The 21,007-nt window shown below is 44.3% G+C and overlaps 3 protein-coding genes across 10 annotated transcripts in view; 1 reads left to right on the top strand and 2 right to left on the bottom strand.

Annotated features, from left to right (window-relative positions):
• Nucleotides 1–3,343, bottom strand: TMEM258 (transmembrane protein 258). Its single transcript, XM_053284872.1, has 4 exons — nt 3,192–3,343; nt 2,976–3,085; nt 1,956–2,105; nt 1–161 (listed from the first exon to the last, which is right to left on the bottom strand). Exons 1-3 carry the CDS (start codon nt 3,192–3,194, stop codon nt 1,979–1,981), a joined length of 240 nt encoding a protein of 79 aa, XP_053140847.1. The 5' UTR covers nt 3,195–3,343; the 3' UTR covers nt 1–161; nt 1,956–1,978.
• Nucleotides 3,344–3,375: 32 nt separating this feature from the next.
• FEN1 (flap structure-specific endonuclease 1) lies at nt 3,376–6,997 on the top strand. 7 transcript variants are annotated; one of them, XM_053284870.1, is made up of 2 exons: nt 3,376–3,599; nt 5,102–6,997. In XM_053284870.1, the coding sequence occupies exon 2, from the start codon at nt 5,103–5,105 to the stop codon at nt 6,249–6,251; it is 1,149 nt and encodes a 382-aa protein (XP_053140845.1). In that variant the 5' UTR covers nt 3,376–3,599; nt 5,102; the 3' UTR covers nt 6,252–6,997. The 7 variants fall into 7 exon arrangements, with proteins under 7 accessions (XP_053140845.1, XP_053140842.1, XP_053140840.1 ...); XM_053284867.1 differs by having other exon boundaries at nt 3,376–3,606; XM_053284865.1 differs by having other exon boundaries at nt 3,377–3,599; nt 5,047–6,997.
• Nucleotides 6,998–11,153: 4,156 nt separating this feature from the next.
• LOC128350825 (acyl-CoA (8-3)-desaturase-like) overlaps nt 11,154–21,007 on the bottom strand; it is a 32,235-nt gene continuing 22,381 nt past the window's right edge. The window contains exons 8-12 of one of the 2 annotated variants that reach the window (XM_053309634.1): nt 19,583–19,680; nt 17,529–17,625; nt 12,743–12,822; nt 12,376–12,501; nt 11,154–11,692 (exon numbers count right to left, since the gene is read on the bottom strand). In XM_053309634.1, the coding sequence (XP_053165609.1) occupies nt 11,641–11,692; nt 12,376–12,501; nt 12,743–12,822; nt 17,529–17,625; nt 19,583–19,680 (453 nt within the window). In that variant the 3' untranslated portion in view covers nt 11,154–11,640. The remainder of the gene's footprint in view (nt 11,693–12,375; nt 12,502–12,742; nt 12,823–17,528; nt 17,626–19,582; nt 19,681–21,007) is intronic. The other variant, XM_053309708.1, reaches the window with a different exon arrangement.

Raw genomic sequence — 21,007 nt, 5'->3', positions numbered from 1 at the left:
TCATCACAGAGTCAGCTTTATTCAGACCTGATGTTGTGACACTCTGGGCTATAATTATGTGACAGGGTTACATAGCCCATACCTGCAATAAGCCTCATTATTAAGTACAAAAATAGAAAAAAAAGAGCTTCAGTAAGGTAAGGCTTCTTTCTACCGGGAACCTAAAACGAAAGAAACAAATGGATCAAACTACTTTTGCCAAAACATAGTCCATATTATATTTTCCATTATTCAAGTACTGTATCCATTATTATTTCTAGCAATGTTGCTAGCAAAAACTAGGGAACAAACGGGGTAAAGGTTCGACAAGGGCTTCACAAAACTTCCGGGCACCAACAGAGGGGGCTTCTGTGTTCTACCTGGCTGCTAGCAATTGTCCTATACACCTCACATTTTTCCTTTGAAAAAAATATACAGCCTAATGACTCAGAATAAGTAACACCAATTGCACATTTGAGTTCTTGGTCCAAAGAGGCTTACTACCCTATGCTACTCAAGGCAAAGAGTAAGCTGCTGAATCAGTTGCTCTATTTTACAATAAAGTTGTCAATAGGGTCTGTACCACTTAGTCAGCTGCTACATTTTCTGCCCTATACCAGACCTACTGTAGTCCACAATCCCAAACCTGATAGAAACCTGGAACCTGCAAGTGTACTCATATGTGCAATTCAGCTCAGACTTTGAAGGGGAAAATAAAACATGAAGAAGAAATTGGTAGTATTGTGGGAGAACATCAACTAGCAAGAGAACTACTCCACTGCAAAACAAACCTCAGTAGTCTGTTGTTTTTTAAGTTGAAGTTTGCACGATAACAGCCATAGCTTCAACACTTTTTCTCTCATTTGAAAGGCTTCCTTAAACTTCTTTTTCTGCATAAATGCAACTGCCTTTGCTAGCAAAGCAGGACATTTGCTTGTATGGTGAAGGCAGGGTCTATAGCTGACATAAATTATTTGGGTTATTTAAGTACAGAAATGTGACTTTGGATATTTGTATTGTATGGTTTGGTTGTACGTATCTTACACAGAATTGGCGTTCAGCAAGTCAAATCACATGAAAAAACAACCACTTGTCTGGACCTGAAGCTTTTCTTGGCACTTCAAAGATTTTCCCTCTTGCAAACTCCAAGGGAAAAGTAGACATAGTTATCCATTTTGAATGTAACTTTTCCATGGATAACCTTTTCTCAGAAGAGAAGAAAGGCCCACTCTAGGCCAAAATACTAAAAAAAATAATTTTCTTTATGATGGGGCAATAAATCTGGACCTCAAAAATGTGAAGGTCCTGCAAATTTCTTATAAGTGTTCATAAAAATGTAGATACAATCAAGAGGCCTGCCATTTGTGTTCATATATAATATGTGAAATGGCCTCAGTATGCTACAGGAAGTGGATCATGATCACACAGGTAACTGACAAATATCTATCTGCAGGGAAGCCAGAAGCCTGTATATTTCAAATACAGTCACACAAGGTTGATTAAATAAGTACCAAGCACTATTGTCACTGAAGCATCTTTATAATTAATTCTTGAAAACAGGAGCTCACGTGTGGCAGACCATTGAGCTGCTTCTGGAGGAAATGGCGGCAGCCATGGCAAGGAAGCGGTGGCCCCAGCCTCAGTGAGGCAGTAGCCTGCGGGGGGAAATGCTGCTGCCGGGGGAAATGGCGGCAGCCGCAGTGAGGAAACAGCGGCTTGCACGCCTGCCGGGGTCAGGAGACGGCTGGGCCACCAGGAAGAAGAGGCAGCGGCTAGAGGGGATGAATAAACTGGCAGGAGAAACCATGGGCAGGTAGGGGGAGGAGAGAAGCAGGGCGGGCAGGTGTCAGAGACGCCCACCGGAAGACAGAGCCAGGGAGAAGGGGCGGGGGGGTAGAGTCGAACTAGGGGCACAGACACTATGCGCCCGTTCAGCTAGTACATCCTATTCCAACATTCCAATTTTAATGTCTTACCTGAAAGTGCCTTTGGTTTACTGTCACACATAAATTCCCACCCAGAGTAATAGGAAGAGTACTCCAAAGCCCATAAAGAGTGAAGCCACCAGGGAGATCAACAGTTCCTTGTAAATGTCTCGGGTATACTTAGTAGAGGTCACTTCATAGCTGAGATCTTAATTAAAGCAATAACCAAACACAAAAGTCTGAAGAAAGTTCTGGCAACGCAACACACACTGAAAAACTCTGGAGTTTTCACAAAGAATTATTCTTCAATAGGATTACCACCTTCTTTACTGCCCTGCACCTTAAATAGGAGCCTGGTATGTAGAATTTAAGCAAGTGAACCTTTTCCTGGCATAACAATAAATAATTAGAAAAGCATCTTCAGATTAATTTCCACACAATAGACTGCTCTTAAACTAATAGGTGGCAGAGCCAGGAGGAAGGTGGGCATCTGCCAGGGGAAACACTATCAAGGACACAAATGTAGGCCTAAAAGGAATTAAGTGACAGTGCTAGTGGACCTGGCTAGTCACAGGGCTGGGTGAACTAGCCGGTCATCCAGAATACGCTCCTGAATAGGACATCAAGCTGAACACACAACTTGGCAGCACTGCTAAACTAATCATGAAAGGGACACAAAAGCCACTCTTCGTCCAAGGTGGTGTTTATCCTAAGATCAGCCCTGCAAGTCACATTCAAATCAGATTACTCTAACGAGCTCTACATGCCCTTTGAAGATAGCTGGATTCAGGCCTGGAGGAAAATTCTGCACGTTTAGGGCTGCAACCTTATGATTATCCTTGTAGGCAATTAGTCCCAACTGAACTCAAGAATCAAAGTGATTCCTACATAAATATGTAAAGGCTCACACTAGTCGAGTTTCAGAAAGGAGAGGGTTTCGCCAGGCGCTTCTTTGCCCAACAAGCTATATGTGATCGCTTCTTCTCTGCATCTGGAGTGAGTCCGCCAGCCCGCCGCAGAGAAGCAAACGCATCTGGCGCTGGCTCCTGTCTCTAAGCAGGTAGAGGATACACGAAGAACCAGGCGGTGAAGAACATGCCGATAGCCAGCAACACCACGGTGAGGTGAGGGAACACAGCCGGGTTCACCGGGCTGGTGTATCTGCTCATCGTCTCCAGCTCCTGGTGCGGGGAGAGGTGAAGAAAGACCATTTCATAAAGAAGGACATATTTCTGCTGCTGCCGCCACTGTGCCCAGCCCTTCCAGCCCCCACACCCAGCCCCTCACCATGGCTCCGCGGGCACCCCTCCTCAACGTCTCTCGCTGTCTCAGGTGGCGGAAGGACACGTCGCTTCCTGAGACAGGCTCCACCTCTTCAGCGGAACTCCATCTGCTGTCTTCCTCTCGTCAAAAGAGCCCGCTCAAAGCCTGCTGGGAACCGTAGTCCGATTCACTCGGGGCTGGCACACAGGGGAGGAAGGGCTTCGAGCCGAGCGAACTACATCTCCCAGCGAGGAGAGGGCCTGCCCCACCTCCTCCAGCGATACTTAGGCGCGGGATTCGGAAGGCGCCAAAGGAAAAGGTGGGGGAGGCGGCAGCTGCGCCACTTGGAGAGGGTTCTTTTAAGCTCTCTCGGCAGCTGCTCTTCGTTGCAAGGAGGATCGCGCGCGGCAACGGAAGGGAAAACCGAACACGGTAAAAGGCACGTTGTGTGCGTGCGGTGGCGTGTGCGTGCCTCGAAAGGGAACGCGGGCGAGCGGGCGGCTGGCCGGCCGAACGAACTCGCTTGGCGGCTTTCGCGGCCTTTCAAGGACGGCGTTTCTCTCGTCCGGCGCTGCAAGCTGGGTTGCCAACTTTGATGGCCTTAGGGGATCCTATGCCTTTAACAGCTATCAGACCGGTCACAACTCAACCGGTATAGCTTTCGCGTAACATGTAGGCAGTTATTCCCGTGTTCTGTCTCGCCATATCGCTCCATTACAGCCTCCCGGCTTGCTTTCCCGCGAAGAGTCAGGCCGATTCCTGGAGACTCCAGGCCAGTCCTGCAGGGTTGACCACCTTATCCAAGGGTCGTGCCCGAAGCTGCCTGGTTCGATGAAGGGGCCGAGGGAGTTTTGGCTTCGGGCATGTGACGAGTTTGTGGGCCTTTTGAATTAAAAGCAAACTTTCGGATCTCCCTTTCTCCTCCAAATATGTCGCGCCGGCGGGGACGGCGAAGGTGCCTCCAGAGAGGCGCTGAGCCTTGGTTTACATGAGGGGAAGGGGTGCGTGTCTGGAGGCAGGTCCCTGGGAGCGCCGGAGTCGGGACTTCCGGATTGCTTCTTTTGAGAAGCCAAGTTTGGGAATAGAAGTGCCCCCACCCCCACCGTGGCGCCCTTTCCCCCCAAACGCCCTCTGCCCTGGGGAGATTTGGCGGTCTAGAAATGGAAGGGCCATTTTCTCCGTCCCAGAGTTAGAGGTGTAAGCCCTTCTAGTTAGTTCTGCAGAAGCGAGGCATACATATGTTGTTGACACTACTTAAAACTTAATTTCTAATGTGTGTAGTATTCAAGGCTATATACAAGCCTTAGAAATGAAAAGCAACAATAATGTCTAACAAAATGGTACCTACAAAAATAGAGTTAAATCAAAATAAATAATAATGGCTGGTGTGAAAAATTACTCAGAGTAGTTTCATTAAAATTAATTTTGACGGGACTGCTTTCCTCATGTCTGCCAAAGAAATGTAGCTAACATGAATTAAATTAGTTAATGTAGCAAGCAATTAAAATTGCCCACCCATGTTTAGTTTTCTTTATAATCCTAATCACTGAAAGTAAATATCCTTAAGACTGTATCCTAGCAGTAGTCACCAAACTATCTTCCTTCTTCTTGCTGTCCTAGATGTTAGGTGCTTTCCCCACCAAGCCATATGCATCCTATCTGGCTACCCAAACCTTTCCTGATGGTGGAACTTTATTCTGTAGTTCTTCTTCACTTCATCTAACCAAAAGTATATATTTTAGTTGACTGAATGAACCTAGTCTATTGATTTACTAATCTAAAAGCAGGTAACACGTGGAAAGCTTGGACTCTGCTTTCCTGTTTACTGGAATCTAGTTACTTTAAGACTTTAGCTCATATCTGTGGTTTTTGTTCCTAGGTTTCTCCTGTGTTGTCACCTCAGATTCAATCTTCAACTTTGGTTTTGTTACCAGGATGGGAATCCATGGTTTAGCCAAACTGATTGCAGATATAGCTCCTGCTGCCATTCGAGAGAATGACATCAAAAGTTACTTTGGCCGGAAGGTGGCCATCGATGCATCTATGAGTATCTACCAGTTCTTGATTGCTGTACGGCAGGGAGCTGACATGCTGCAGAATGAAGAAGGTGAGACCACAAGCCATCTGATGGGTATGTTCTACCGCACCATCCGCATGGTGGAAAACGGCATCAAGCCTGTCTATGTCTTTGATGGCAAAGCTCCACAGTTGAAATCTGGTGAATTGGCTAAGCGTACTGAGCGCCGAGCTGAAGCCGAGAAACAGCTGCAAGAGGCCAAAGAGGCAGGTGAGGAGGAAAATATAGAAAAGTTTAGCAAGAGGCTAGTTAAGGTGACCAAACAACACAATGATGAATGCAAGAAGCTGCTGGCTCTGATGGGCATTCCTTATGTAGAAGCACCGGGTGAAGCTGAAGCTAGCTGTGCTGCCCTGGTGAAAGCTAGTAAGGTCTATGCAGCTGCTACTGAGGATATGGACTGCTTAACCTTTGGTAGCCCTGTGCTGATGCGACACCTTACAGCCAGTGAGGCAAAGAAACTGCCCATTCAGGAATTCCACTTGAACCGCATCCTCCAGGATCTGAACCTGACTCAGAAGGAGTTTGTTGACCTTTGCATATTGCTGGGTTGTGACTACTGTGAGAGCATCCGTGGCATTGGCCCCAAGCGTGCTGTGGAACTCATCAAGCAGCACAAAAGCATAGAAACGATTGCACAACAAATAGATACCAAGAAATATTCCTTGCCAGAGAACTGGCTGCACAAGGAGGCACAACAGCTCTTCTTGGAGCCTGAAGTTGTAGACCCAGAAGCTGTGGAGCTGAAGTGGAGTGAGCCAGATGAAGAAGGACTTCTCAGTTTTTTGTGTGGGGAGAAGCAGTTTAATGAGGAAAGGATCCGTAATGGAGTCAAGAGACTGAGCAAGAGTCGCCAGGGTAGCACTCAGGGCCGACTAGATGACTTCTTTAAGGTTACTGGCTCCATCACTTCCGCCAAGCGCAAAGAACCAGAATCCAAGGGACCTGCTAAGAAGAAAGTGAAGGGGAGCGGTGCAGCAGCATCAAAGTTCAAAAGGGGAAAGTAACTGTTTTTTAGAACTGTATCTGTTCCCTTTCACTCCAGATCCTCTTGGGAGCAAAATATTAAACTGCAAATGTAGAGCCTTGTAGGCATCAACTGCAGGTGGTACTCAAAAAGTAATATAGCTATTGCAAAACCTTCTGTTTTGTCTAACTTGATGCATGAGGGGCGCTACTCTTACTGACAAAAGTGCTGCTGATCAGTGGCCACAGACCCAGCCAGGCAGAAGGCTGGCACTGCTGCCATCTCCTTGAGTGTCATCATCAGCAGACATCATAGAGCTTAGTCCATCTTTACTAGCCAGACCTTGCTTGCAGATGTATTCTAGTGGTAATTTCCAAATTTTCCTATTTCTGCTTCTATATACAGCTTGCTACTGTCAGATTGAAATCTGTGAACATGATGATATAGTGCTGCTAGGAGTATTAGCTCTTGCCAACTAAAGGTTGACAGTTACAAATAATAACCTGGCAGGTGTGATGTATTCTCCTCTCCCCACCCCCGTGTGTGTGTTCTATGAGGAGTCCAAAAAAGTCATTTAGAAGAATAGTAACTGTGTGTGAATAGAATAGTGGGCAAGACACTAAACCACTAACCACACAGATGGCCAGAAGCAGAATTTCTTATTAGCAATGATGTTCTTTTTAACTAGAAGTTATTTTCTTCCTGGTTTTCTGTAACTTTAATTTAGTGTGTATGTGGATTCGTGTGTTTTTCTTGTTGACTTTCAAAATAAATAAGGAAACCAAATTCCAGGCTCTCTCATTTTACAGATCCTAGCATTGTGATGCTTTTAACTGACACCATCCTTGACTCCTGTCACTACTGTGTGTTGTGTTACATTTTGCAATAATTGTATGATAAAAAACCTTTTAATATTATAAGCAATGTTTAAAATAGCAATGTATTAGACAGCCAAGGTTTTGAAACCTTAAGCCACAAGCTGTGGTTTTACCAAAGTTCATGGGGAAGTTCTCCCCCCGCCTTCCCACCTCAGGCCAGTAGCGACTGGTGGGCATTGGAGCAGGAGGGACAGGGGAGAACCTGGTCACTGAGGTAGAAGCCTCCCCTTCCTCCATGCCAACAGGCTTGGGTATTTACTTAGTGGGCTTGCCAGCACTGAAGAAAACGGAGGAAAAAAGCAGAAAAGTAGAAAACAAGTCTTGTAGGGTGGGGCAGAAGAAGGCAGAGAGCAAAAAAGTGAAAATGTAAAGCATCTTAACACTCACTTTAAACTGAAAGTTTTTGGATTACTGAAGCCAGCGTGGTGTAGTGGTTAGAGTGCTGGACTAGAACCGGGGAGACCCAAGTTCAAATCCCCATTCAGCCATGAGACTTGCTGGGTGACTCTGGGCCAGTCACTTCTCTCAGCCTAACCTACTTCACAGGGCTGTTGTGAGGAGAAACCTAAGTATGTAGTACACCGCTCTGGGCTCCTTGGAGGAAGAGCGGGATATAAAATGTAAAAAAATAATAATTCCCTGGTGTTTTTAAAGGGAAATCTGATTAGACTCTATGGGGAAGAGCTTACTCAAACCACAAGGAAGAACTTCCTGACGTTATTTATTTATTTAAACTTTAAAAATTATTTATTATTAAAACTTTTATACCACCCTTCCAAAAGGCTCAGGGTGGTTTACATTAAAACACCATTAAAATCAATTAATCATTAAAACAAAAATTATAAAACAATTAACAATTAAAAACATCATAAAACAATTAAAATATTCAGAACTATTTAAAAACAAGTTTTAAAAAGCTGAAAAAGCCTGGTTGAAGAGGTGTGTTTTCTGAAAATTGCGAGAGATGGGGAGGATCGTATCTCAGCAGGGAGCGCATTCTACAATCTCGGGGCAGCAGCCGAGAAGGCCCGTCTCTGTGTAGCCACCAAACGAGTTGGTGACAACTGGAGACGGACCTCCTCAAGTGACCTCAACGGCCGGTGGGGCTCATAGCGAAGAAGACACTCTCTTAAATACCCAGGGCCTAAGCCGTTTAGGGCTTTATAAGTTATAACTAGCACTTTGTATTTTGCCCAGAAACCTATTGGCAGCCAGTGTAACTCCATCAGCAAAGGAGTAATGTGGTCTCTCCGAGATGACCCAGAGAGCAACCTGGCTGCCGCATTCTGAGCCAACTGAAGTTTCCGGACTACGTACAAAGGCAGCCCCACGTAGAGCGCATTACAGAAGTCCAGTCTGGAGGTTACCAACAAATGTACCAGTGTTTTGAGATCATTGATCTCAAGAAACAGGCGCAGCTGGCGTATCAGCCGGAGCTGATAGAAAGCACCCCTGGCCACCGCCTCAACCTGAGAAACCAAGGAGAGATGTTGATCCAGAAGTACTCCCAGACTGCGAACCTGTTTCTTTTGGGGAAATGTGACCCCGTCTAGAACAGGAAGATCAACATCGTCTCTAGAGTTCCGACCCCGCACAATAAGTACCTCCGTCTTATCTGGATTCAGCCTCAGTTTATTCTCCCTCATCCAGCCCATTACTGCTTCCAGGCAGGCATTTAGGGAGGATATGCCAGCTCCTGAAGAAGTTGACATGGAGAAGTAGATCTGGGTGTCATCAGCATACTGGTAACACCCAGCTCCAAATCCCCTGATTATCTCTCCCAGCGGTTTCATGTAGATGTTAAAAAGCATTGGAGAGAGTATGGAGCCTTGAGGGACACCATACTTAAGCTCAGATTTTGAAGAGCAACAATCTCCAATCGACACCATCTGGAATCTGTCCGAGAGGTAGGAGTGGAACCACTGTAAAACAGTGCCTCCCACCCCCTACCCCCTCAGACGTTCCAGAAGGATACTATGGTCGATAGTATCGAAAGCCGCCGAGAGATCCAAGAGGACCAACAGAGTCACACTTCCTCTGTCCATTGCCAATTGGAGATCATCCATCAGGCCGACCAAGGCAGTTTCTACCCCATAGCCCGCCCAAAAACCAGTTTGAAATGGGTCTAGATAATCAGTTTCCTCCAAGACCGCCTGGAGCTGAGAGGCCACCACCCTCTCAATTAGCTTTCCCAGCCATGGGAGGTTGGAAACTGGCCTATACTTGCTCAACTCTGTTGAGCAATTGTTGTTGAATACAACAAACTTTGTAAAATCTTTTACTAAGATAAATTTGAACTCCCCCTCACCTAAAAACAATTAAATGAAATTTGTGGATTCAATAATAGTGACAGTGTGATCCCACCTCATGATTATTCCACACTGAAAGACACAATAAGCAGGTAATTTGTGTTCATTGTAAGTCTGTACTTCATTTTTTCCTTCTTCTTAAAAGTAACATGCTTTAACAACTGTGTCCAAAACTACAGATTGTTCCAGAAATTTCCCATAAAACTCAGTTATCCTATGAGTTTTATGGGAAATTTCTGGAACAATCTGTAGTTTTGGACACAGTTGTTAAAGCATTTGATACTTTTAAGAAAAAGGAAAAAATGAAGTACAGATTTACAATGAACACAAATTACTGCTTGATTTAAATCCTGCTTGATTTAATATCCTTCAGGATGGTGTCAGCAAAATAGTGTGCACAAAAGGTTTGCACAAGTGACATACCCATTCACACACACACAGACACAGCTGCCCCTCCCCCAGGGCTCAGATGGGCTCCACACATGAATGGAGGCCATCTGAGTCTTGGGGCAGAGGCCATGGCAGCTGGAGGGAAGGGAGCCCTGGCTTGCCAGGGCCAAGAACTGGGGTGAGGCATGTGTCAGAATGGGTAAGGGGCATGCGGCAGGCAGGAGTGGTGGGTAGAAACAGCGGGCAATGGCCGGCAAGAAAGCTGACTGCTGTCCGCACATGGGGCACCATCTGAGTGCTAGCTGTGGGGCAGCTGGAGGGGCAGAGCGGTGAGGACAAGGAGGCTACAGCTACACTGGGCCAGTGGTGGTGTCGCCCAGAGGGGATTAAGTGGCCATCAGGCCAGAGGAGCAGGGTTGGAGCAGCTGGAGGTGCAGAATGGTGAGTCAGCCACCATGTTTGTTTTGAGCAGCGCAGTAAGCACTTTAATATCAAACTTGCTACTGCACAGACTTTTAGTACTAAAGATACATTTTTCTGCCTCTTAAAACACAACTCTGAGGATCAATTGTGAAATAATGGGTATCAATTGGGTCCCAGGGAGACATGCAGCAGGCACTTTTTTGACACACAGTCTAAAGCAGAGATGCACAACGGAAACATCCCAGTGGGCTAGAAACAACCATGACGATGTATGTGGGGGCCGAAGTCAATTTTCAGTGCATTGATTATTGCAGTAAAATTAATTATAAAGATAAATATTAAAGTAATAACTAGTTAGTTGTGGGTCCTTCCCTCCCCACACTGGCCCACAATTTTAACCAAGGATAGTGACCAGAAAATAAGCCCTGTCCTTGGCTCAGTCAGTGGGCACCCACTGTTCTAGCCCCACCCAAATGCCAAATTTTGGGGATCCTGCTGTTGCTGGCTACTTGGGCCATCAAAAATGTCTCCATGGGCCAGATCTGGCCCCCAGGCCTTATGTTGTGCAGGGCTGGTCTAAAGGCTGAAACTATGCAAATGGATGGCAAAATCATTTAAATAGCACTTCCTCTGTCTGAAAAATGTCACTAACCCTTTAACCCCCTGTTCAAAAGAGAGGAACTCTAAACTGCACTATCTAAGCAATTTTCCAACTGTTCTTCAAAAAAATTGAACGGGAGGTGTTCTGTATCACCTAGTGGATGCCAGGCAGATCAGACACATGGTTTTGATTTTATAAGCAATAGAACATTCAGGGCTTATAATGTTGGGATGTTGAAAACACTCTCCAGCTTAACTATACTGGTACAATCATGCCAGTATAATGTAAGGAAAATCCCGTAAATCATGGCAAAAGTCATTTTCAGACATCATTCCCAAGTCTGAAGGGCCACTCTGTCAATTTATTTTATTTATGTAAAATATTTTTATCTTACTTTTTCCATTAAATATATTTAAAACAGCTTAGAATATACAATTTTTAGAAGACAAATCAGCATAATAATAAATATTATGCCAGTGAAAACATAACCAACAACAGCATTAAAAACAGCAGATCAATATATCATTCAGTTTAAGTTCTCCATAATAAAATAGTCTTCATCTGGCACCTCAGAGATAAAAATATGTTGATGCTAGGCAGACACCTTTGGGAAGAGTGTTCCAAAGATGGGGCACCAATTCAAAACTTTATCCAAATCCTAGAGAAGATCAAAATAAGAACCTTATGAAAAGGAAAGAATAAATCTTTGAAAGGTGACTTTGGGCATTTCACAACTTCCACCAATCTATTAGTGCAAGACGAGTCTTCATGACAATAGTGAATGGACCATTTCCATTCACTATGAATGCACTATGAAGCCAGTACTACTTATTTATGCAGATAGGCATCCAGCCAGATTTCTCCTGAATCCTTCAAGGAGCTGCAGGGAGGAGGAGGGAGAGGGAAAGAAGAGAAAAGAACAAACTGATTTAAATATCTGAATCCTGAAAAAAAAGAGGGGCCATTCACACGAACGGTGGGCAGGGTAGTAGGTAGGTGGGGGCAGGGGGAAAGCTGCAAACATTTTACCTTCCCGCCAGACAATCTATTAAATGTTTCTGGGAGCGCATCAGGCAGTGTGGAGCTCTGGAGGCCATAATGACGTATCCCAGCCTCTTAAGTATCCCACAGTGCACTACATGTTGAGCTCAGGACATTGGGGGATTCCCCCAGGAGATGGGCGCTCTAGATGCCTCTCTTCAGACTGAACACAGTCCCAGGAGACGCACGGTCCCAGACCCTGGGTTAATGGTGTGTTGATGCCATTAACCCAGGCTAAAAGCCAGACTAGGCAGCACTTCCCTGCTGAGATTGGGCCCAATCCCAGCAGTTCTCATGTGCAGCCTAGCCCAGACTGGGCTTCCCTAGGCTGGGTTAGGCTGCTCATGAGAACAGCCTCATAGAGAAAGGTAAGTAAACCTACAAAGTTAAATGGAGAGATGCAAGGACTTGCTTAAATTCAGGAAATACTATAACTGATGAGAAACTACTTAGTCTCCTCTCCACAGAATACACTGTTATACCAAATCTGCATTGTTAGACTGAATTTCTCCTGATACATACTGTAAAATGTCTGCAAAGGCTGTCAGCAGAGGCTTGCACTTGTACTCAAGGCCATGTTTGGCACACAAAGACTTCACCAGAGGGGCCACCTTCCAACAGTTGTGCCGAGGCAGCGTGGGGAAAAGGCTGAGCAAGAGAAGAAAAAGTATTCTGAGCTGCCGTTATATGCTGCTACTCATAGGTATTTAGAACCCACAGAGTACATATCATAGCCAAGACACCGTCCTTGCCCACAAAGCTGACATGAAGGGCAACTTCACACACAATCCCACCGCCCCCCAACCCCTGCATAGAGAGAGATTCTCCTTGTATGAGGGAAATCCTAGAAAAGATTAGAAAGCAAATATGTGTTTGGATCCATACTTACTGGTGTTCAATCTGGAAATTCAAGTGCCCAGTAAACCAGTCATTGAACAAGGACTGGTCTACATTACACGTTGCCTGGAGCTGGAATAAGAAATGGGCAGATGTCATAGCCCCCCAAATAGCTTTGGTTATTTGCCTAGATTGCAGCTATGTTAACATCAAGTCCTTCCTTCCCATAGTTAGCATAATTGGCAAGATGACTGCATCAGCTTCCTACACCCCTATATTCCCCATAAGCCCTCATTCGGCTTCCGTATCCATATAATCTATTCCCAAGCCCTCATTGCCATGTGCCTCAGATCCACCTGGTGGTTGTTCTGCAGAAAGGGGGTGGGGTATTGGTCATATGCTTAATTAATTCAGGATTACTGAGGAGAACTGAAGGTATACTGTTATGTTGTGGGTAGCTGGGGCTTTGGTAATGCTCCTCTCCTAAAGGGTGTAGGAATTCTGAGAGAGTCCCTTGAGAGGAAAGGTGATCCTTTCATTTGTTGGTAATGTAGGGTTTTTTGGGGGTGGGGGGGTTGCCCAGGCAGGAGCCTCCTTAAACTGGGTGTTTGTGGAAGTTTTATACTCATTAGGAAGATAAAAGGGCACAGATGAGGAGGTGACCATGGTGATGTACATCATCTAGGCCAGCTCTCTCTAGGCCAGAGATACACCAGTGGTCTAGGAACCTGTGAACAGGAATAAGGAAGATTTGTGAAGGAGTTAGTAGGAAAGTGTCTGGGGGAGGCATACCTGTGCAAACAACTTCCACAGCAGGGGAGGTATGTTTGTTTTCTTACCCGAAAAGAGCATGAACTACACTTACTACAAGAACAAACTAGTACCCCGGCTGGAAGAGCTCAGGGCATGCCTTTCTACACTTATCAGGGAAGGCAAGGAGTTCCTGGGCTGGACACAAGATGGAATGACAAAAGGAGGAGGAAAGTTCTATGAAGAAATTTTATTGCAAGAGGCAGACACTAGGCCTGTGCAAAGCAGGGCCACTTTTCTTTGAGGACCACTTTGGAAGTTCCAAAGGGTCTCCAGGTTGCCTTGCCTCTGCTTTGCTTATTATTATTATTATTATTATTATTATTATTACATTTATATCCCGCTCTTCCTCCAAGGAGCCCAGAGCGGTGTACTACATACTTGAGTTTCTCTTTCACAACAACCCTGTGAAGTACGTTAGGCTGAGAGAGAAGTGACTGGCCCAGAGTCACCCAGCTAGTATCATGGCTGAATGGGGATTTGAACTCAGGTCTCCCTGGTCCTAGTCCAGCACTCTAACCACTACACCATGCTGGCACATTTGGCTTACAGCCAAACCATCTGGCATTCCCTACCTCAAACTACTTATCAGGACTGGCAGGGGTGAGGAGAAAAGGCTTTCAGCTTCACTTCCTGCCAGGAGAGAGCAGGCAGCCGCATTCCACAGCTTGACATTTTTAAAAGGCCACTTTACTTTTCCCCACGGAGCCCAGGGAAAAGGCACAGGTGGTGCTTCCGAGATTTGTAGTCCTTCCTGAGGTGGCAGCCATTGGAAGAGTACCAGAGTGCTGCCTGCACCTACGGTACAGTGACTGGTGTCAGGGATGCTCAGGATCAGAATGGGCTGAGGCTCGAGAGGAATGCCAAAAACAAAAAGCATTTTTCCAGATATGTCCAAAACAAGAGGAAGGTGAAGGAAGCAGTAGATCTGCTGTTTGGAGTAGCTCCTGTTTTGCATCTGTCTTCTCCCAGAAAGGAAATGTGGCCCAACTGGGCAACAGTTGCACTAATGAAGAAAGGAGGGAATCACACCTAAGGACGGGGAAAGAGATGTTAAGAGAATGAACCTCTTCTCATGTGTAGTGAGAAGGGCTCTAGAGCGGGCTGCGAGGAAGGCGGGTTAGACTTACCTTCCCTGCTGACAACTGCTCCTCCTGTGCTGGGCATGCTCCCTGCATGCCCAGACAATTCCCCATGCACCCATGCAGTGGGCAGGGTCGGGGGCCAGGATGTATTATCCCAGCCCCCGGAAATACAGTCTGCCAGATGCTTAAAAAAAATGGGGTTAAGGGAGAGCTCGCTCCCTTAACTTCATTTTAAAGGGTGGCTACTTAGGTGGATTTGCTGCCATAGTGCTGCCAGGATTGGCCCGATCCTGACAGTTGACACACATGTGCAAAACCATTTTGCACATGCATGTGAATAGCCTCAGTATCTAGCTACTTTAAATAAGCTAAAGTCTCCAGAGTCTGGTGAACTACATCCCAGGGTACTGAAGGAACCTGCAGAGGTGATCTCAGAGCCACTGCTTGTAATTTTTGAGATTTCCTGGAGTTGTAGGAACTGAAGACTTCACTGGAGACAAGCAAATGCTGTCCCTATCTTCAAGATGGAGAAAAAGGAGGAGCCAGGAACTAGACTGGTCAGTTTGATTGGATACTCTTATTAAGCAGTCATTCTGTGAGCACTTACTGTAGAAAATAATGTGGTGATTAGTGATAAATAGCATGTGATTGTAAGAACAGATCATATCAGCCTTTAAAGAAAATACTGGTTTAGTAGTGTCTCTTGATTGCAGCAAAGCATTTGAGAGTTTCCTATGATATTGTTAACAATATGGTCAAATCTAGCCTGATTATACTACAGTTCGGTGGATTCATAGCTGCTTGATCAACCACACCCAGTCGGTATTGGTTAACAGGACTCTGTCCCAGGCATTACGCTGTTCAACATTTTAATAAGTGGCTTTAAGGGAGTCAAGGGAATGTTGATCAAATTTGGAGACAACATCAAGCAGCAGGTGGGCAGGGTAGTTTAGAAGACAGATTCAAGCTTGAATCTTGGGCCAAAACCAGCAAAGTTGTTGTTGTTGGTTGTAATTAAGATAAATAATATGTATTTGTTAAGATCAAACAAGGAGACACAAATGCATTGGGATAAGAAAAAGCAAGTAACAAATGAGGGAGATCTGGTTTAGCAATAGTACATATCTTAGAGGAATACAAGTTGGGCATGAGCCAACAGTGTGACTTAGCTGCTAAAACGCTAATGTGCCTTGGGCTGCATTAACAGAGTTATATTGTCCAGAAGTAATAGTTCCAGTCTGTTCTGCACTGGTCAGACCTCACCAGGAATAATGTGTTAGTTCTGGGGACTACATTTTAAGATGGACATTGATACACAGAAATGGGTTCAGAGGAAGGTAAAAAGGATAAGGGGTGGATTGGAGTCTGGACTCTGGAAGCCTATGTGGAATTGTTGAAGGAGCTGGGTATGTTTAGTCTGGAGACTAAAAAGACTAAGCAGAGAATAGGATAGCTGTCTCAACATATTTGAAGGGATGCTATGTAGAAAATGGAGCAGACTTGTTCTCGGTGGCCCCTGAGAGCAGAACTGGATCGATTGGGTTGAAATTACAAGGAAACAAATTCAGGTTAAACATTACGAAGAATTTCCTGTTTGGCACAGAATGGACTCTCCTTCTCTGTAGATTAAAGGTTGTCAGACAAAGACTGAATGACTGTCTGTCAGGGATGCTGTAGCAGTTTCCTGCACTGAATGGGGGGATAGACTAGAAGACCTCCAAGGTCCTTCCCAGCTCTAACATTCTGTCATGCTGGAGTACGGTGGAGGAAATGAGTGGTCACAGTGTGTAGAGTGCATTTTGAGTTTCAGCAGTTCATGGACTTTCAGCAGTTTATGAGAGGCCACAAGGTGATCTCTCTGCAAAAGGGCCTTCCAGGCCTAGGACACATGACAATCTCTTCTACAGAGGAAAGGAGGGAGCACCTCAGTGGTAGCAAGTTACAATAAAACAACCCTTGTTCCTTCCAGGGTCCACCTGCTGCCATCAGCTGTGCCTGCTGCTAATGCTCTTAATAAGTATCCTCAGTTCAGGGACATAGCTAGGGGAGAGGGGGCCTGTGTTCACCCCTCTCCCCCGTGGTCCTTTGAGTGAGGGAGATAATGAAGAAAATGGAGAGTGAAGCTGGGGGGCCCTCAGGAGCTGGGGCCCCGGGTTCTTTAAACCCATCCACTCAATTATAACTACACCCCTGCCTCAGTCCTTGCCATCTACCAGACGACCTTGCCACACTTCATCCCATTGACTGCATCCTTTCTGTCCCTCTTGCTAGATTTTTGAATCCCTCAGTGAAGCTTTATGCTTCTCCTCTACTCCCTAAGCACACCCTAACCTAATAGTATTCACTTTTACTCCCTTCTGCTAGGGATGTGCCTGAACTGGTTCAGCGTCTCCTTAGGGAAGTACCGAATCGGCTCAGGTGCTCACAGCCAAACCAGGGGCAGGGAGCAGTTTCCTTAAAAAGCTGGTAAGCAGCTCCTTACCTGCTCCTCCACTGCCTCACTGCTTTTCCGGGCATGGCATTCGTTCACTCAACAAAAGGCTGTGCATGGCTGTGGCACTGTTCCCTGCAGCCTGTGCGCAGCATCAGCACACCACCACACATGCTTTTTACCTGCCTTTTACAAGAACTACTCCCTGTCCTGCCCGTGGCTGCCTGAGCGGGTTTGGGCACATCCCTAGCTTCAGCTTCTTTGCTCTCCCCTGTTCCCCATCGGCTAATTGAAATTATTTCCTTATTCCATATCCAGCTGCCATGATTCCCTAGCCCAGTGGGACCTACTAAAGCCTCTGAGTGAGCCATTTCTGTTTTATTTTCTTCTGGTTCAAATATATCCCATTCAAACTCTCTCTCCTGCATTTATGCTAGGCATCAATAAATTCCTGTGCGTTTATATAGAATAGTCCTGTGCATTTAAGCAGTGCTATAAAGTAAAGACCTCACCTGTGTTGAGACCCAGTCCAACTTCCTATCATAATTTATCTCCATGGGTATGTGGTTCATTTGTGATACCCAAACAAACCAAGAGCTTTCCAACATCCTGCACAGAGAAATAAAGCCGTTACCATACAGTTGTAAGCATAATCACTAATTCAGCTGCTTTGTGAAATACTGATCAGACCTGCTACCAGGCATTTTTGTCTGCAGCACACAAGGGCTTGTGTGAAATCTTCCATCTTGCACAGAATACAATTCTTTAAAAAGAGTCTCTCTCAATTATCTACATTTTCAGATTTCAACATGGTTCGAAAATGGCAACTTCAGTGAGGTGGCTTACATATTCCACATTTGTATTCATTTAGCACAAGTATGCCCTGGCATAAACCTCATTATGTGAAAAATAACAGCTGCATTTCCTCTGATACATGCTCATCAAATGCCCACAACTGTTGCTGATTAGAGAGCCAAATTAGTCATCTACAGATTGACAAGCCTAAATTTAGTTCCAGTGACTCCTGCTGGAAAATATCAAAGAAAGCTTTTCACATATGTTCAAAAAGCATTCTGAAACCAGCCCTTACAGCTTGCCATGAACAGCAACAAGAGAGAAAGCACAACTTTTGCTCTTGTACTGGGAAATCTCCAAGTGGATAAGAAAAAATGGAAAAGGGAAACTTTAGTGATTACATGGGGAATTTATTTATTTATTTAATTTTAAGATGGCAGAAATTGTCATTAGTGAGACTTCAGATTTCTGGCAGGATGGCCATTTTATTAGATAAGACAACCTACCTCTAGATGCAAATAGAAGGAGAGCACATATCACAGCTAAAATCTCAACCCCCGCCCCCACCAGTTGATGTATAATTCCTTACAAAAACTCCCAAGTGGTCTAGATTCAACAGCACTGAAATATCAGATTTTGGAAAAAGATAAAGGGCATTATCCAGGATCTCATTGAATTAATGCTAATTCTCATTGGATTAACATAAAAGAAATTAATTCCTTCTCTCATTGAGAAATATAATTAGATGTTAAATTGGATTATTATTATTGGATTATCCACCCCCAGCACAGTACCTCCAGTGACTTCTGATGTCTATCCTATGTTTCTTTTTAGTTTGTGAGCCCTTTGGGGATAGGGATCCACCTTATTTATTTATTATTTCTCTGTGTAAACCACCCTGAGCCATTTTTGGAAGGGCAGAATATAAATCAAATCAATCAATAAAATCATTGAATCCTGTTTGACAAGAATGGCTGTTACTTTCTACTTGTGCAATTATGAGAGATGCATATTTTAAACTGATTGTTAGGTGATACATCATCACCTGAAGCATTATTGCTCAAGGTTGGGGCTGTTTTTAGAAAAATTCTAGTTTAAAGAGGACATACATATACATGTGGTTGGATTGCCCTAAATTAATGTTTTTTTCATATGAAATAAAGTATTACATTTGAAGGATGAAGTAATATTTATTGGGAATAGTAAAAAGAAAATTTATTTTATTATTGGTGGCTGCTAGAAAATATTTTGCAAGATCTGGAAACAACCAATCATTTCTACAGTTGTTGAAAAGTATAAGGCTTATGAAGAAAATTACAATTCATGGAGAAAATTACAAGCAGAGCTCAAATAAGAGAAGGGGGCATTAACAGGGATAAGCTTCCTAGAGTATAGCAACTGTCTTTGGAAGAATTATGGTCACACATATGGATTTGTAAAATGGGCATGTACCTGTGGACAGAACAATTGGTATTTGATAAACTTTGTGCAAGTTCTGTAAGGTATGAGTGATCATGTGGACTTTGACTTACCTTTGGGAAGCTGTTTTATTTATGTAGAACCCAATACAATAGAAGAAAGAAGGAAGGAATATGAAGAATGAAATGGAATCCATTCCATGGCCCCATGCCAGCTAGAGTTACTCATGATTCATGCCCCATTGAAATTTATGGGATAAGTTTAGCCTCCTGACTATCTCAAGTCCAAATGCCTTCAGTGGGACAATCATAACTAACCTTAGCCAGATTGGGGACTATATGTTGTATTTTACCTGAACAGAAAGTAAAATAGCACACAAGCTTTTGTTTCTAAAAGGGACCCATAAATGAAGAAAAATCTCAGGTAGAAGGTCAACATCCAGACCAGGTCCTAATAAAAGGAGATGAAGAGAGAGATTTACAACAGAAACTCTGTGCACAATGTCATTCTCCTCACTCATACACTTTTCTGCAGACAACCATCAGCAGAGCAGATAAGAACTTTACAATGTTCTTTGATCACAATGCACAAGCACATAGAGATGTGCATGAAATTAATTTTGCATTTTGTTTCAAGCTCAAAACAAAACACAGATGACCAAAACATTTTGTCAAAATAGTGGTCAAACTGGTTGTTTCAGCAGAGCAAAACCTGAAATGTTGCAAGTGTTTTGGTCATAGGGAACAATGGGAATACTTGAAACACCCCATTGTTCCTCATGGGTAGCTTCTAGGGACACCAAAGTGTGTTGTGTGATAGGGCATGTTGGATGCTACCTACCACCCAACCCACAAAAGAAATGGGCAAGCAGGCGATTTTAAACAAATTTCTTACCTTTCCACCAAACCCATAGGATACTCTCTGGCCACAAAACTTTTCACAAACCATTTCTTGCAACAATACTATCTCACAAACCACAACCCAAGAAAGGCAACCACAACCCAAGTTCTGCCCTATACAGCAAAACCCTATCGTTATAGCAGCAATAGCATATTATTTATACTCAGTGCTGAGAAAATCACAAAATCAAACCTTCCTTCCTCCTCTCCTGATGTATCTTCTTCAAGAAAGGTATGCTATAATGGCTCTCTCTGCCTCCCAATCCCTTTGAATACATTTTGAAATTCTCCTTAGGTCTCTCCCCTCCCTCTCCCCCAGCCAATGGGGGCACACTTGCCTATGACAACACTGGATTTGAACGATAACAAACCAACCAAGAAGCAAGGAGATTGCAAGTCAATCAGAAGCCAGTGCCAGAAAACCGATCAGCAAGGGGAAAACAGGCCTCCCAAATGGCGCTTGCAACATTGAAACGTTTCAACTCAAAATGGGGTTGTTTTGTTCTGAACTCAAAACAGGCCTTTTATTTAAAGGGCATTTTGTTGCAAGCTCAATACACTCGAAACAGCCAGTTTTGAGTCAAAATGTTTCTATGTTGAATCATTTTGCACATCCCTACAAGTACAGAGATTGGTATTGGGCTCATTGGTATTGGACTGCAATTAGTAAGGAGCTTCATTTGCTAAAATTGATTTCTAGCCTTAAGGCTGTGAAGATTAGTTTGAACATTTGTGGGGAACAGCTATTGATACCTCAAAAGCCGGTGAGAAGCAATGAGCATGATTTCTAACTGAGCTTCAGTGTCTCCTTCCCTTCCCCATGACTAGCAGAAGCCAAACAAATTCTGCAAATATAGCAAGTGCATTCAATTTAGCTT

This window comes from Hemicordylus capensis, chromosome 1, assembly GCF_027244095.1.
Source record: "Hemicordylus capensis ecotype Gifberg chromosome 1, rHemCap1.1.pri, whole genome shotgun sequence".
Classification (NCBI taxonomy): Eukaryota; Metazoa; Chordata; class Lepidosauria; order Squamata; family Cordylidae; genus Hemicordylus; species Hemicordylus capensis.
Note: the sequence above shows the minus strand (reverse complement) of the source record. Positions and strands in the feature narration are given on the sequence as shown.

What these genes read in the sequence shown, in the direction of transcription:
- TMEM258 (XM_053284872.1), bottom strand. An exon ending in TTCACCGCCTGGTTCTTCGT is followed by an intron (nt 2,106 to 2,975) that starts GTATCCTCTACC and finishes TTAAGATCTCAG; the next exon opens with CTATGAAGTGACCTCTACTA.
- FEN1 (XM_053284870.1), top strand. Translation starts at nt 5,103, where the DNA reads ATGGGAATCCATGGTTTAGCCAAACTGATTGCAGATATAGCTCCTGCT.